Source organism: Hemiscyllium ocellatum, chromosome 1 (genome assembly GCF_020745735.1).
Source record: "Hemiscyllium ocellatum isolate sHemOce1 chromosome 1, sHemOce1.pat.X.cur, whole genome shotgun sequence".
NCBI classification, from domain to species: Eukaryota; Metazoa; Chordata; class Chondrichthyes; order Orectolobiformes; family Hemiscylliidae; genus Hemiscyllium; species Hemiscyllium ocellatum.
Genome location: NC_083401.1, coordinates 123,230,044 through 123,247,685, shown reverse-complemented (window position 1 = coordinate 123,247,685; position 17,642 = coordinate 123,230,044). Strand labels below are relative to the sequence as shown.

The 17,642-nt window shown below is 43.3% G+C and overlaps 1 protein-coding gene across 5 annotated transcripts in view; it reads left to right on the top strand.

The window, feature by feature from the left end:
- Positions 1-17,642, top strand: part of cc2d2a (coiled-coil and C2 domain containing 2A) — a 210,618-nt gene that overhangs the window by 129,577 nt on the left and 63,399 nt on the right. For all 5 annotated transcript variants that reach the window (XM_060831773.1, XM_060831764.1, XM_060831753.1 and 2 more), the window contains 3 exons: positions 7,929-8,079; positions 11,750-11,897; positions 14,074-14,212. In XM_060831773.1, coding sequence (XP_060687756.1) covers positions 7,929-8,079; positions 11,750-11,897; positions 14,074-14,212 — 438 coding nt within the window. The remainder of the gene's footprint in view (positions 1-7,928; positions 8,080-11,749; positions 11,898-14,073; positions 14,213-17,642) is intronic.

Genomic DNA, 17,642 nt, shown 5'->3' with positions numbered 1-17,642 from the left:
CACTTGACCCTAAACATTAACTCTGATTTCTCTTCACAGATACTGTCAGACCTGCTGAGATTTACAAGCAGTTTCTGTTTTTGTATTTGATTTAGAGCATCCACAATTATTTTCAGTTTTATGTGGAACAATGGGAAAAAAAGTTATTTGTTGTCTGGACTCCATTGTTTGAAATTTCCAGGAATACACTCTCCACAAGTTGATAACCTTGATTGAACTCTAATATAGAACACAAACTTTCCCAGCAAGGTTTTCCTCTCCTTGTTCTGTCCATTAATGCTCAGATACTCATCGTAACTATCCCTCAGCTGGCCATTTATGTCCTATTACCGGGTCACTTACAGAGATAATAGGCTCATATATGAGAGAAGAATAACAATAAGGAAATTCTATTCCCAGGAATGATAGAGATGAACGAGGTTAAGGCTTTAGGAGTAGGAGCACACTGAGCCTGCTGGTGAGTCTGAGTAACTGCAGCAGAACGGGGCAGGCTGGACAACTCACTTACAGATCCAAACTCTGGCATCATGGCATGAATTTTAAAAATATTTTTATTCACTCATGGGGCGTGGGTTTGGCTAACAAGGCCAGCATTTGTTGCCGATCCCTTTTGCCACTATGAAGGTAGGATGGAGCTGATTTCTTGCTGTGTTGTTCTCCATGTGGTGCAAGCACACCCACAGTGCAGTTAAGGAAGGAGTTCCAGGATTTGAACCCTGTGTCAGTGAAGGAACTGTGACATAACTCTAAGTCAGGATGGTGTGTGAACTTGTAATTGTTGGGGTTTTCATGTGCCTGCTGCCCTGTTTTTCTGGTGGTTAGAGGCCATGGGTTTGGAAGGTGCTGTCGAAGAGGCCTCAATTGTTGCTTCACTGCATTTTGTCGGTGGTACATTTTGTTGCTATGTGCGCCATTAGTGGAGGGAGTCTGTGTTTAATGTGGTGCATGGGGGACCAGGCTAAGTGACTGCTTTGTCTTGGACTGTTTCAAGAAGCTGAATCTGCAAGGAAAAGCAAACTTCCCTCCTCTGTTACATCCTCATCCTCCTTCCCTTCAGTCGACTGTTCTCCCAATCCCTCAGCGTCTGTCACATTGCCTCACTGCCCCTTCCAATTGTTCAGAACAAGGCACGCCAGGATAATGTGGCACACTCTGTCTGGTCCATGTAGTGGGAACGCATTGTCAGCAGCCTACGTCTGCTTCATCGCAGCGCTGGTTGAGGCATCGACAGCAGTGTATCTGTGCTTCTCATCAGTCAGGGGGCTGTACGACGGCGTCATGATGCATAGTCACAGGGGATAGCCCAGTCTTCAGCATTGTAAGGCCCCTAAGCCCTCCAATGGATCAGGTTTATAAGAGTGCTCCAGGATGTGGCAGTCATGCCAAGCTAGTGAGCACACACCTTCAGGAAGTGGTAATGATGATCACAGATCACCAGGACACCATAAACAAATAGAAACCTCTCCTGTTGATGAATTCTGCAGTGTTGTGATATGTCAGTACCACGTGGGTGCAGTCGATGGCTTTCTGAGCCCAGGGCTTGCCAGGTATCTTCCTGAATCTTAACGATTTCCACATGAAGAAACAAACTGGCCCAGTGTGATCTGACACAGATGCTCACTGTCCTGATGCATTGTGGGTATACAATTAAGAGATCCCACACAAGTCGCCGGAAGGAGCCAATCACTTTGATGTTCAAAGTGGCTGTCACCTGTACAGCCATCAGTAGAGATGATCTCCTATTCCTGTAGCCCTCACATCCTACTCTAGAATCCAACATAGTTCTGTCACAGTGACCTGGGACATAATGCGTCTGCATTGGCAGCTTGCTCAAGCTCAGGAATGGAGATAGGGAGCAAAAAGCTCTTGTCCTTCTGTGGACCCCAAGCATCCTAAGGGGCCCTAGTGACTGTGATCACTCCCTGAATCACATGCTTCCCAACCTTCATAGTAGCCTGTTGCTGTTCCTGGGCTTGGTATCAGCCCTGGTCCTCCTCCACCCACCTTTACCCTCTTAGGAAGGCAGTCACAGTAAGCACCATGCCACCAGTGGCTGGGCACAAGACTCTTGCTGGCAATGTCCTATCTTGGGAACATAAGGAGCAAAGAGGTTCTCAGGTCTCAGAACAGTCAGTTGGGGGTCTACCCAAGAGTTGAAACATGCTGCATTCTGATATTGAGCATCATGTCTGCATCATTCAGCTGCTTTAGTGTGTATTTCAATTTGAAATTGCCACATTCGCTGGTTGACCAGTACATTACATCAAAAGAAAATGCCCACTGCATTCTGACCCTTTTACATCCCAGACCCACATCAATCACTCCATTTTTCACTGCATTCAGTACATCAATAAAGGTACATGACAGATGATGAAGCGATGGTCTCCATCTCCATCATCACACTTAAAAGTTGCTCAAGTAACAAATTGCTTTTGGTCATCATTGCCTTTAACTTGATCATTGTTCAATGTTCAATTTGTAAAGACCAATGGTATGGTACAAATTGCCTTTGACCAGGATTTGAATCCTAAGCATGTTCACCTGCATGCAAAATAATTGGACATGATATGTATGTGCAGTGTTCAAATGCTTGCTTTGAGAATTTGCCTCTGCAATGTCATAGTGTCTGATAGATATGGGTCTCATACTTATCACCCATCAAACTAACTTCATCCACCCTGCGCATTGTCCCAGTCATTTTCCAGTTGTATTCCACATTGTAAGAAATGATAACACAGAACACAGCTCACAGTGTACTCTTACAGTCCAATAAACTATTTAAACAGAGCTCAAGTCCACACTTTTCAATAAGCTAATTATCTACAAAAGTCATGCCCCACTGATCAGCTCCACATATTTAAACAACCCGATTAACTTTTAATTTATACATCTATCAGTTATGTCCTTGTCCCTTTAGGTTGAAGGTGTTCCTGCAGACTATATTAGATGTTATCAAACCCTGCCAGCACCAGGGTCCAGCTGGTTAGCCCTTTTACCTTGGTCCAGCCCGAAAGCCCATTTCCACCCATTTACTTCCCTCCTCCCAATATGGAGACCCACCACACTGAACTTTGCAACCAGCTGTCCTCTCCGTTCAATGATCACCAACATTACACTTTAATTATCCCACCCTTGTCCTCTACACTCCCCTGTGTGGAGGCCATGGTGTTGGTTACTGCCAATAACATACATTACACATAGTCAACTACATCCTCTGATGCTGTTCCCCCTATACACCTTGAGTTTCCCTGTGACAGTACATTGCTTTGGGTCTGGATTAGCTTTATTCTATGATTTATTTTAATGTTCTAATTTTCTGATGGTTAAATTGGGAAACATCGCACAGATATCCCCTGATATACTGATACAATGGGAATAGGGTATAATGATAGTGTTCACTTTGCATCTTTTCATATAAAATGTGGATCTGGAAAAAGTTGAGCTTCCGTAATTACACCGGCACCACTCCCCACCTCTTCCTCCGCTACATTGATGACTGCATTGGTGCCATCTCGTGCTCCCGTGAGGTGGTTGAGCAATTCATCAACTTCACCAACACATTCCACCCTGACCTTAAATTTACCTGGACCATCTCTGACCCCTCCCTCCCCTTCCTGGACCTCTCCATCTCCAATAATGACGACCGACTTGACACTGACATTTTTTACAAACCCATCAACTCCCATAGCTATCTGGATTACACCTCTTCCTACCCTACCTCTTGCAAAAATGCCATCCCGTATTCCCAATCTGCTCCCAGGAGGACCAGTTCCACCACAGAACACACCAGATGGCCTCCTTCTTTAGAGACCACAATATCCCTTCCCACGTGGTTAAAGATGCCCTCCAACGCATCTCGTCCACATCCCGCCCCTCCGCCCTCAGACCCCACCCCTCCAACCGTAACAAGGACAGAACACCCCTGGTGCTCACCTTCCACCCTACAAACCTTCGCATAAACCAAATCATCTGCCGACATTTCCGCCACCTCCAAAAAGACCCCACCACCAGGGATATATTTCCCTCCCCACCCCTATCCGCCTTCCACAAAGACCGTTCCTTCCGTGACTACCCCCTGGTCAGGTCCACGCGCCCCTACAACCCACCCTCCCATCTTGGCACCTTTCCCTGCCACCGCAGGAACTGTAAAACCTGCACCCACACCTCCTCCCTCACCTCTATTCAAGGCCCTAAACCAGTCTTCCACATCCATCAAAGTTATACCTGCACATCCACTAATATCATTTATTGTATCCGTTGCTCTTGATGCGGTCTCCTCTACACTGGGGAGACTGGGCGCCTCCTAGCAGAGCACTTTAGCGAACATCTCTGGGACACTCGCACCAATCAACCACACCGCCCCGTGGTCCAACATCTCAACTCCCCCTCCCACTCTGCCGAGGACATGGAGGTCCTGGGCCTCTTTCACCGCCGCTCCCTCACCACCAGACGCCTGGAGGAAGAACGCCTCATCTTCCGCCTCGGAACACTTCAACCCTAGGGCATCAATATGGACATCAACAGTTTCCTCATTTCCCCTTCCCCCACCTCACTCTAGTTCCAAACTTCCAGCTCAGCACTGTCCCCATGACTTGTCCTACCTGCCTATCTCCTTTTCCACCTATCCACTCCACCCTCTGCTCCCTGACCTATCACCTTCACCCCCTCCCCCACTCACCTATTGTACTCTATGCTGCTTTCTCCCCACCCCCACCCTCCTCTCGCTTATCTCTCCACGCTTCAGGCTTTCTACCTTTATTCCTGATGAAGGGCTTTTGCCCGAAACGTTGATTTTGCTGCTCCTTGGATGCTGCCTGAACTGCTGTGCTCTTCCAGCACCACTAATCCAGAATCCAATGCCTACACATGTACTGCCCACTCAGGTGAACTTGGTTAGGTTGCTGGATTCAATTCACTGAATTCAATCAATGGGTGCACTCAGTTGTCTTGGTACGAAAGTGAGTTTGTGATGGAATCTTTGCTGTCCGAGTTTTCACTGAGGGGACAACTGCCATGTGTCCTTTCTCATTCTCCCCCCTCACCTTTCTGAGCCCTTCTGGAATGCTCACTAGCTTCAGCCAATGGGGTCACAGCATCCAGTGAGTTTAAGCCATGTCAGGCGCGGTGTACTTATCCCTTTCCAAGATACACAAACATAACGCCTCATCCTATTGTTCTGGCTGAGTACATCTCAGTGCGTTTCTGGTCATAACAACTGTCCTATTGTTCAATATGTCCTCCAGGTCTGGGCTGATTCCTTTTGGCTTATGACTCTGTGAACCATGACCTCTTTACTTTCCATCAGGCCTTGCTTGCAGAAACTGTTCAGTCAATTTTATGATGGGCCTAGTTGCTTCAGCCGTTGGCCACTTTGCCACACCATATTTCATATTTCTTACCCTTACCTAAGAAAATATATTAGGATAGGACTTGCAACCACATTGACTTGTCATTCGTATTCTTCTGAGGAAGACCTTTTCAGATTTTATCCCATGTTCTTGATTCTCTCATGAGAGGAAGTTTCTTCTATTAACTTGATTTCTCGTATTTCCCAGTTCACCTCTCAAAGCCAGCATTCAAATGGAAGCAAAATTTATCCATTTAATCCGACAATGAAATCTGTAAAGGACAGCATCATTCTTGTCAAACTATGCCTAAACCCCTCCCTAAACCACTATGGCATAGATTTTGTAGTCAACAGTGAAGCAAGATTGCTCATCACTGATTTCAAATAAAGCTTTGTTGATCAAGCATGTTTTGTGCCCAGTATAGTCTGTTAAGGGTAGTAAACTGTGACTTCAGGATTTCTGCTTTAATCTGCTGTTAACCAAAACCCTAATGTGCTCAGATTTAGAAAGATAAGAGCAGCAAATGCTGCAAAATTGTGCAGAAAACTTGCAAGTTCCAGTCCATTATTATCATTGCTGTGGTGCATGCACAAAGCTGAATGCAATACTGCAATGGGCTCTGACCAAGGCTGTGTACAACAGAGGGATGTTGTTACTTTCCTAAACTACATATTGAATTTAAGTGTGCATCATGTCATCACAGCTAAAGAAATTTATATCTGTAAGTTGCTAGGTTTTAATGCAATGAAGTTAGCAGAACCTTAATAGATTTCTGTTAAATCAGGTGGTCCTTTGGACTGACCAAAGTATTGTAGTTTTGTTATTTTGGTGTGAATAGTGGAGTTCAGTGCTACATGTTACATTGTGGTTATCAACATGTACAATGCTACAAATAAATGCAATAATTACAGATTTTCCACACTGTTGATTGAAAAAGTTGTGCCTAGGTAATTTTATGTAATTCTTGTAATCTACCAATCACAATTGCATCCAATTATTTTTCATAAGAAAAGTAACTACCTATTTATAAATTTAGTAAATAATAGCTTTGAAAGAGCTATCTTCCATTTCGAATGGAAGTATCATCAAAACAAAATCCCAAATTTAGCTATTTTCATGGGTTGAGGTCAAGGACTACAATTCCTAGCATACACTAGAGTTCCAGCACATGCGCAAAATGGGGCCGACCACACATTTTAAAGTTATAATTTCCAATTTTTGTCAGGGACTGCCAAGATCAGGCACAGCTCAGCCGACCTCAGATGATGCAATGTGGTGGCAGTGGTGCGAAAATTTGACCCAAAATGAAATCTGGACTGGCCAAAAAAAGGGAGAGTTTCATGACTGATTCCCTGAGAGGAACAGGGAGATAGATTTCATGCAGGGCAAGTGCTGCTGTTCGCTGTGTTGCTGAGAAGGTCTCTGAAAACTAGTTTTGTGCAAATGGAGTTCAGTATGAAGTCCCAGGAGCCATGAGATAACTCCATACACTTAGGACTCAGGAGAGGTCCTGGGAAGTTGAGATAATGGTGGGAAGTAGTTTGTAATATTTTGAAGAGTGTTAGAGCTCATGAATAGCCCTGGAGTACCATTGATGATTGCATCTGAGAATGAGGAGGGCAAGAAGACTACAAGCAGTATTTGAGACTCTGAGAAACGCAGTAGCAGTGTCAGCTTAGTGAAGCTACCTGTCTGAAAATGAGCTGTAACTGTACCCATGTACTGCCTCATGAATCCAGTAGAATGCAGTCTCGAGGAGAGAACAAATGTCAAGATATGAGCAGCATTTGAGGCAGTTCATGACGGTACAATTTCTGAGGGAGGTCCACAGCTAGATCATTGAAAGTGAACAATTGGAAGCCGTTGTAAATAAAGTTTTTATCAAATTTGGTGATAGATCCTGTCATTGACATCTTGGTGAGCTGCTGAGAAATCTGTGTACTTTGTCTTGAACACATCTACTACTTGATGTGCTCTGTATAGTTTGTCTGTCAATCGTATTTACCTAATGATAATTGTGAATGTTAAAATGTAAATTGCAATATATATGTTCTAACTTCATAAAACTTTGGTATAAGGTTTAGTTTGAACTAACTAGAATAAACTGTTCTGTTCTGAAAGTAACTAGTCCCTAGACCAGATAGTGACATGAATTTGGCGGTCTTGTGGTCTGGAATTGTAGCAGCATTAATTAAAATAATTAGTACTATACATAAAGACCTGGCAAAATGTTTGTAATTCAGTTGGAAAGGATGGCTTGCATAAATTAAAATTGATCGGTTTGGAGTTATCACCTGGCTAATACTGCCTGATTGGTTTCTACCATAGTCAAATGTTAACTGGCGAGTTTTTGATTCTAAATTGTGAATGATAATTAGATTGCTTGAAATCTATTTTATATACTAATTGTACCACTGTATGTTGCACTTAAATTTCTTCTAAAAGTTCAACCTATGTGTCAGAGAATCCTGGGACAAAGAAAGCCATCGCCTTTTGCATTTTGGCAAGAATCAACACATTTAGCAATAATTAATTTGTTTGCATGACGTTATTGTGTTTTATTTTCTTTCTTGTTTTTAGATATTTGAAACCATGGGAATGAGCAGCACAAAGACAGAAGTCTTTATTCCCATCCCAGAAACCACTGTTCTCACAGGGAGTGCCCTAATTGATGAAATAGAGTTTAGCAATGCTCACCGTATAACGTTTGACCATGAGGGAGTTGGAAGTGGTAGGTTTCAAGAACAAAGTTTCAAAGCTTTGGTAATTTTACTCAACGAGAAAGCAACTGATCGTTTGGGTATATTTGTCCTTCAATTTAAAGTGATCAGATTATTAATTTAGGGAAACAAAAGAACATTAGCATTCTGCTTGCATCAGTTGTTGTTTTGCATTAAAATTTGTGAACTAAAACATCCAACACTCCCAACATTTATTAAATTTAATGTTGAAGTATAAAATGTACAAGTTATCATTGTCTTTGGGTATTTGATGTTGAAAATGTTTCTGAAAATTCCTTTTTGTTTATTATTTTCTGCATGCTAATGAATATCACAAGAAGAGATCAATGACATGTAGGTTTACTCTTGATATACAGCTTTGCCCATCCTGATGTCGAAACAGAGTAGCATCCTTTGTCGTCTGGTTTATAAAAGATCCACTAAAGCAGCATGAAATATTAGAGATGCTGTACATTGTACATCCTGCCACTCAAATTGTCTCACCAGCGACAATGAGACTTCCTCTTTTGAGCAATAGCTGCAAGCCTTAATGGATGGTATTTCCTGCTTTTCACTGAGGGTCAATTCTCAATTGGACTGAAAATGCTTTGCATCTTTATTATGAAGTTGAGCTTTACTACCAGAAGGAACAGCAGTTCCTGACTTATTTGCTGAATCCTCAGAGATCACGGAGGTTTGGCCACCAGGATTTTCCTCTTCTTGACCTATGGTAGCTGTATATTTTAAAAATATCATTATATGGGCAGTTCTTTCTGCTTTTCAGCTGATTTACATAGCTTGTTGTTGAGCCAATCCTTCTGTGTTTGCAAGGGTAAGGTTTGTTGTCGAGGAGAAAGTGAGGACTGTAGATGCTGGAGATCAGAGTCGAGAGTGTCACGCTGGAAAAGCACAGCAGGTCAGGCAGCATCCAAGCAGCAGGAGAATTGACGTAAACCCTTAATCAATATTAAGCCTCATTCCTGATAAAAGACTTATGCCCGAAACATTGATTCTCCTGCTCCTCGGATACTGCCTGACCTGCTGTGCTTCTCCAGCATCACACACTCGACTAAGGTTTGTTGCCACCATTTTAAAAAATCTATCTGCTATAATGACTTGTTTCTAAGTCTTGTTTGCCCTCCCCAGTATCTGATTGTCCTTTTGTATTGATTTTAGCCGCTACATTACCAATTGTGTTTCTCTTTCTCTACGATTGATAAAATTTAGTTTGAGAGGATAAGTTGGTTATCAGTTCCAACATTTGATCAAGTATCTTCTTTATATTAATCTGAAAGCCCTGTAGGATGTTCATCATTGTATAGTCACTATATAGTTAGTACTTCCTCATGTAGTAGACACCAGAAATAATCCTTCTGATATTTTTTACCTTTTAATTTTTCATTATTCTTTCCCATTCATAAATCCTAAATTATACTGAAGAAAAGAATGATAGCTCTGAACATTACTTGCTATATTCCCCTCCCATGTTCATTTTGCATCATTACTGTCTATTTCGAGTTTGTCCTTTCTATCCAATGTTATCATCTTCCTTATTCTCTCTAAAAGAGAAAGTGAGGACTGCAGATGCTGGAGATCAGAGCTGAAAATGTGTTGCTGGAAAAGCGCAGCAGGTCAGGCAGCATCCAAGGAGCAGGAGAATCGACATTTCGGGCATAAGCCCTTCTTCAGGAAGAAGAGCTTATGCCCGAAATGTCGATTCTCCTGCTCCTTGGATGCTGCCTGACATTGATGTCAAGGGCTGTCATTCTCACCCAACCTCTGGTAATCACTCTTTTGTCCATGTTTGAACTAAGACTGTAATAAGGTCAGGGCCTGGTGGAACCCAAACTGGGCATCACTGTGCAGCTTGACAGCACTGTTGATGACACCTTCCACCACTTTACTGACAATATGGAGGGGAGTACTGATTTATCAGCAAGGAGAGGGTGGTATGTGCTATCCAGCAGGAGGTTTCCTTGCCCTTGTTGACTTAATCCTGTCAGGTAATAATATTTAGTTCTGGATGCACAATGGAATATTTCAGTAAAGGCGGCCCTCTGTGATCTGTAGGTCACCTGATAGATCACTTGCTCTTTAATAATGTCTTCAGCTTTGCTCTGATGTTAAGAGGAAACATTCCTTCTGTATACGGACTATCAAAACCTTTGATAATTTTGAAGGCCGCAATGAGATTGCCACCTAACCTCTTCCTTCTGAGCAAAATGAAACCCAGCCTGTCAATCCTTTACTGATATAATAGTTCAAGTGTTTTGCTTCCCGCTCCTCCGCCCTTGAGCCCTGCCCCTCCGCCCTTGAGCCCCACCCCTCCATTTGCCACCAGGACAGAACCCCACTGGTCCTCACCTACCACCCCACCAACCTCCATATACATCGTATCATCCGTCGTCATTTCTGCCATCTCCAAACGGACCCCACCACCAGGGATATATTTCCCTCCCCTCCCCTATCAGCATTCCGAAAAGACCACTCCCTCAGTGACTCCCTCGTCAGGTCCACACCCCCCACCAACCCAACCTCCACTCCCGGCACCTTCCCGTGCAACTGCAAGAAATGCAAAACTTGCGCCCACACCTCCTCCCTTACTTCCCTCCAAGACCCCAAGGGATCCTTCCATATCCGCCACAAATTCACCTGCACCTCCACACACATCATTTACTGCATCCGCTGCACCCGATGTGGCCTCCTCTATATTGGGGAGACAGGCTGCCTACTTGCGGAACGTTTCAGAGAACACCTCTGGGACACTCAGACCAACCAACCCAACCACCCCTTGGCTCAACATTTCAACTCCCCCTCCCACTCCATCAAGGACATGCAGGTCCTTGGACTCCTCCATCGCCAGACCATAGCAACATGACGACTGGAGGAAGAGCGCCTCATCTTCTGCCTAGGAACCCTCCAACCACAAGGGATGAACTCAGATTTCTCCAGTTTCCTCATTTCCCCTCTCCCCACCTTGTCTCAGTCCTGACCCTCGAACTCAGCACCGCCCTCCTAACCTGCAATCTTCTTCCTGACCTCTCCGCCCCCACCCCCACTCCGGCCTATCACCCTCACCTTAACCTCTTTCCACCTATCGCATTTCCAACGCTCCTCCCCAAGTCCCTCTTCCCTAGCTTTTATCTTAGCCTGCTTGGCACACTTTCCTTATTCCTGAAGAAGGGCTCATGCTGGAAACGTCGATCTTCCTGCTCCTTGGATGCTGCCTGACCTGCTACGCTTTTCCAGCAACACATTTTCAGCTCTTATTCTCTCTAAACCTTTGTTAACGTTTAATATATCGATCACAGCTAAAAGAACAAAGTGATGGTTGCACTTATTGATGCTGTAGTAAAATTGCTCAATTATCTAAAGACAACAGGGAACAAGAGTAGGCATGTAGGTCCTTTGAGCCTGTTCTGCCATTCAATAAGATCATGGCTGATCCGATTCCTGTATACTCATGATAATCTTTCATCCTCTTAGTAATCAAGCCCCAAACACTCTGCAATAAAAACATTAAAAAGATTCTACATCCATTGCCTTTTGAAGGGGCTAACTCCAAAGTCACTCAACCCTTTGAGAGAGAAAAAAAAGTTTTGTTAATGTTTTCTTAATCCATCAATTGTTGTATTGTCAGTCGATTTTCAGAAGAGTAATTCTGAGTTGTTTTTGTCGTAGGTGTGCCATTTTCCTTTGAAGCAGATGGAAGTAATCAGATGGTCCTGCTGACTTCTGGCAAGTTAGCCTGTAGTGTCTCCTGGGCTGTCAGAGAGGACGGTGTGACATTGATACCACCAGTGCTTCATGAAACTGTTGGGGTTCAAAGGTAAATCAGTCACCTTGCTTTGAAATATTGCCAAGATTTTACAATATAACAATAGTGCTACAACCTCCAAGAGAACTGCCCACAGTGATCAGATGATCTAAGTGGCAAACATTTTCCCTTTCCCGACAATAGTTTGAATCAGCTACTGAGTCCAGGGAATCTCCAGTCATCCAGCATTGTCAAGGTCATCGAGCAACCAAGCACATTGAAGTATTTTCACTGCAACAAACTGAAAAATAATATTTTCTCATTGTTTTTCACATTTAACTATATGTTACAGAGAGCAAAATAAACAATTGTGACATTCGTATGGATTTAAGATCAAATCTGAAATCCCCAGAACAGGCATTGAAAAGTCAATAACTGTCACTTTCATAACTTGTTCCTCATATCCACAAGTATAGACTACTTTTTCAAGCCTGGAAGCTTTTTGGCAATGATTATAAAGTTAGTGCATTATTAAAAACCTAATTACACCTACATTCAAAGCATGACATTTCCAAGAACTTATGCAGAAGGATTAGTAGTTAAAAGGGTAAGTTCGTGTCAGTTTGGTGAGCACCCCCTGTGCAAAATTGATACCAACTTTGTTGTCCACTCATCAGTCTTTGCTGTTCCCTCTCTATGCACACATAGGCACCAGGATGTATCCTGACAGAAAATAAAGTTGCCAGTCTATTGATACCACATTGAAAAAAATATGCAGTACACTCATTGGTACAAAAAAACTATCCAATAAGTTGAAGTTGTTTCGGCTGATCCTGTAGGAAATAAATGTTTTGCTTAAATGCACATTTGTTTATGTACCAAGAATTTCCATTTGGAGCTGTCCATTCACCAGCACCCCATTGTTAAAATGATAGTTTGGGAAATCATCCATTCAGTACAAATGACATAATTATCTGTGTGAACAGGCAGTCTAAAATGTAGCACTTTATTTTTAACTCCACAAGTTTTTGAATAGCTTCTTCACAGTTTGGTCAGTCCCAGTGAGCTTATGTATTTTCACATAGAACTGCACAGCAGAGGAACAGGCCCTTTGGCCTAACTTTTTACAATCCCAACAATTTCCTTACCTCTGCAAAAAGGTACCTTACCTTGCAGAAAGGTGACTTACCTTCATCAACAGTGTCTCAAAATCAGATAAAAACCGGACTGTATCACTTGAAAAGGGGAGAAATACAAGATGCTCCTCCAACCTTAATCTTCCATGCCCAACATCTCCCCACACTCCACACTCCCCATTCCCCACCCATGCCAATGCATAAAGCACTCTCTACCTATTCCCTATGATCCTTTTAGGAGAAAGTGAGGACTGCAGATGCTGGAGATCAGAGCTGAAAATGTGTTGCTGGAAAAGCACAGCAGGTCAGGCAGCATCCAAGGAGCAGGAGAGTCGACGTTTCGGGCATTCCTGAAGAAGGGCTCATGCCCGAAACGTTGACTCTCCTGCTCCTTGGATGCTGCCTGATCTGCTGCGCTTTTCCAGCAACACATTTTCAGCTATGATCCTTTTACCCAGATGTCAACTTAATGCTACTTTCACCCACCAAATATGTTTTCTTCATCTACCATGCCAACTCAATGAATATCCATAAGTTCCATGTAAACAGAATAAAATCATAGATCTATTACTTGTATTTTTATAATTCAGATTACACATTATTGAGAAAAGCACTCTCATTCATAAATACACATTTTGACATTTCTTGACACTGCTTGATAGGTCGACACGTGGTGATAGGCCTCAACAAGTTGGACAGTTCCACGGGGTATGTACATCTTTTATACACAATCTTATCCACAGTTCCAAGGGCACCTCCCCATTACATTGCTAAGCCCCACCTCCAGAATGTGCTGGGCCAGTATCACAGGAGTATCTTAGCTGTCCAAGGCGATATCCTGTCCATCCAAAAGAAATGCACTGAGACCTATTTTACCTGATCAAACCACCGCACTCTTGATTCCAGACACCAGGGACTCTGAATTCATTTTCCAGTGGAAGAAGCTGAAAAATTCCCGTGAAAATTCAGGTGCAGGGCTTGGGATTCCCAAAGTGTTCTAGCATTTTCACCTTGGCAAACTCTGGAGCCATTGTGACTCTGTATTTTTTTTCTTTTAAAGAACTGAATGCTAATAAGACATTAGCACTTGTGTATATTTATTTTCATTTTAGATCTTTGAAACACATGGATGCTATATTGTCTATTGGAACATCTGGATTAACAGACATGAAAAAGTTGGCTAGGTGGGCAGCAGAGTCCAGACTTGATCCAAATGACCCCAGTAATGCGTCTCTGATGCAGTTAATAATGGTAAGGGCATGTAAGGTAAATCAAGAAAAATGTATTTTTCTATTGTATTATGAACCAAGATGAGTGCTGTAAAGATTTACATGGTCTAGCTGCTGTAAATTACAGTTGTCCACCATGCATTGTTTTAATAATTATATTACAGCAATAATCATTGCTTGTTTAAAGGGCTTAGTTTTCCAAACACCATAGTGGTTTGGTTTAACATGATGTAAAACACAAGCAATGAGTAAGTAACGTTGTGGATTCTTAGTAGTCATGTTTTGGGTTTGTTATTAGATTGATTAATACCTGAGATGCTGGTAATTATCAGATGGTACCTCAGAAGATTATTGAGTACAGAATTCTGAGATTAATCCATGTATGGTATGCTTAGTCCCTCTCAATGCAGCACTTCAATACAGTTGAAGCATCTTCTTACAATGTGTCCACCATGCACTATGCTCCCAGATATCCTGTTAAAAGAGGTGCCTTACCAAAACCTAGCTGTAGTTCTTAATTTGTACTCCATTCATTGGCCACTGTTTGGAAATTATACTTCAGCAGATCCTTTATTGTGGTTCTAGCACCTGTAATTTTGGAGCCTGTAGCATTCCTGGAATATCACTTGCTGAGAGCACCATTATAGCATGGATGTTTGAGCTGACTTCTCATTGTGGGTCAGGTTCACTGCAGATGAATAATTTTCTCACTGCTTCGCAGCAGTCGTACTTGATCCATTAAACATTAATTATTTTGTATACTGAAACGATGACATGCAGATCTGTGAGCATATCTGGGGGACACTGTGTGCATTGATCCTGGTCTCCACAGCGATCACCAGCCTGCCCGTAGAGACAACCAGATTCAAACATGCCAGCATGGTGCTAATAATATTGATGGAATCCTCCAACATGTCTGACTGCCTGCCATTCCTGTGCCTGCCTGTGCAGTTTGGTGATATGGTGGAGGCCATGGGATTGTCTTTTACCTGGGACTGAGCAGGGTGCCTCGTCTGCAACATTCCTTTAAGTGTCAGTGACCTCGGGTATTTCTTCCTTGGTCTCGTGCATAGACCTGTCAGTGATATACTCACCAGATTGTGCATCTAGATTGTAACTATGTAAAATACTCACTTGGGTGAGTGTCTCAACATCGATGGGATTTGCAGAAGTGAAGGTAAAAGCTTTGCTGTTGCGTTGCTTGAGGGCTCATTGACTTCTTCCTCAGAGATGGAGTTGGAGCTGACGCTCTCCAGTGTTGGCTTCTTCTTACCAGAAGTTCGCTGCTTGCCTTTAGTGCCTGCATTGAAGAGAGGGATTAGTTATGTAGAACGGATCAATGAAAAAGCAGCAGGTCGGTTAGCCATTGAGATCTCACCATCCCAATATGAGCAGCAATGTTCTTTTCCAGCTAACTGTACAATGTTTTCTCCTTTGTAGGCAGTGAGCAGCCTGATATGACTATCTCCAACCTCACCCCCCCCCCCCCCCCCAACCAACCCAATCTGATTGTGGTCCAATGATTCTTACAATGAGGTGAAGGAAGGGACTAAGTATGTTGGAGGCCGATGGAAGAGCCCTTAGTGATGGTACAGGAGTAGCAGAGATGTGGAGGTGTGCCCAGTGAGTGAGTAGGAAACACAATGGGTAGAAAGGATTGGTACTTTTACAGAATGAGGTTGGCAGGAAAGGTTAATCCTCTGGGAAGACAAGGTGGGTGAGAACCACTGTGTGGACGTGATGCATGCAATAATAAGGGAGAACTGTGGGCTTTGGACCTTGATGATATGTGATACAGTGGCAGAGTTTACAGTGCATGGTGGCCTGTGAGGGTAAGATAGTAGAAAGAACATTACCCTTGCAGAATGTAGAAAAGTGTTGACTTTGTTGCTGTAGTTCTGGGCTTCCGACTTCACTTAGGGAATAACACTGGCTCGTGCTGCTACCTGGGTTCAGTCTGGCTCGGTTTGCTGATGCAGTTTCTTGTGGCAGTTCACATGGGAAAGGATGGCCCCATTCTCCACAACCACGTGCACCTGCACCTCCCTGTCTGCAAGGAGGGAGGGTTTTCCAGCCAGTGCCTCAGTGGTGGAGCACCAGGGTGTATGGGGCATTCCCTGCTTTGTAATGTCTGAGGTGGTGTGCTTTGAGCTTGAAATATATTGCCAGATGTGTACCAGCAGAGGGCTCCAATACTGATAAGTGTTTTCACCTCTCGTACTGCACGGTTTCCCGAGGAGGTTGCCAGAGAGCTTGGTGGTATACTTAGTGATGAAGAGCATGGGAAAAATCACTCAGAGCCATGCAGAGTTTGTTTATTATGAATATTATTGAGCAAAACACTTGAACTACTATATCAGTAAAGGATTGACAGGCTGGGTTTCATTTTGCTCAGAAGGAAGAGGTTAGGTGGCAATCTCATTGCGGCCTTCAAAATTATCAAAGGTTTTGATAGTCCGTATACAGAAGGAATGTTTCCTCTTAACATCAGAGCAAAGCTGAAGCCATTATTAAAGAGCAAGTGATCTATCAGGTGACCTACAGATCACAGAGGGCCGCCTTTACTGAAATATTCCATTGTGCATCCAGAACTAAATATTATTACCTGACAGGATTAAGTCAACAAGGGCAAGGAAACCTCCTGCTGGATAGCACATACCACCCTCTCCTTGCTGATAAATCAGTACTCCCCTCTATATTGTCAGTAAAGTGATGGAAGGTGTCATCAACAGTGCTGTCAAGCTGCACAGTGATGCCCAGTTTGGGTTCCACCAGGTCCTGACCTTATTACAGTCTTAGTTCAAACATGGACAAAAGAGTGATTACCAGAGGTAGGGTGAGAATGACAGCCCTTGACATCAATGTCAGGCAGCATCCAAGGAGCAGGAGAATCGACATTTCGGGCATAAGCTCTTCTTCCTGAAGAAGGGCTTATGCCCGAAACGTCGATTCTCCTGATCCTTGGATGCTGCCTGACCTGCTGCGCTTTTCCAGCAACACATTTTTCAACTCTGATCTCCAGTATCTGCAGTCCTCACTTTCTCCTAGCCCTTGACATCAACACCACATTCAACAGAGTGTAGCATCAAGGAGCCTGAGCAAAACTTAAAATCAGTGGGAATCAGGGGGCAAAATCTCTGCTGGTTGGAGTCATACTAGCACATAAGAAGATAGTTTGACATGTTTGGTACCACTTGTGATTCTTCAGATATTAAAGTAGTCCGTGTTCACACACAACAAGATGTGGACAATATCCAGGTTTGGACTGACAAATGGCAAGTAACATTTGCGCCACACATATGCCAAGCAATGATCATCACAATAAGGTGTAACCAAACCACCCCCCCTTGACATTAAATGGTGTTACCATTACTGAAATCTACGCTGTCACCTTCCTGGGATTTATCATTGATCAAAAATTCAACTGGACTCACCACATGAGCACAGTGGCT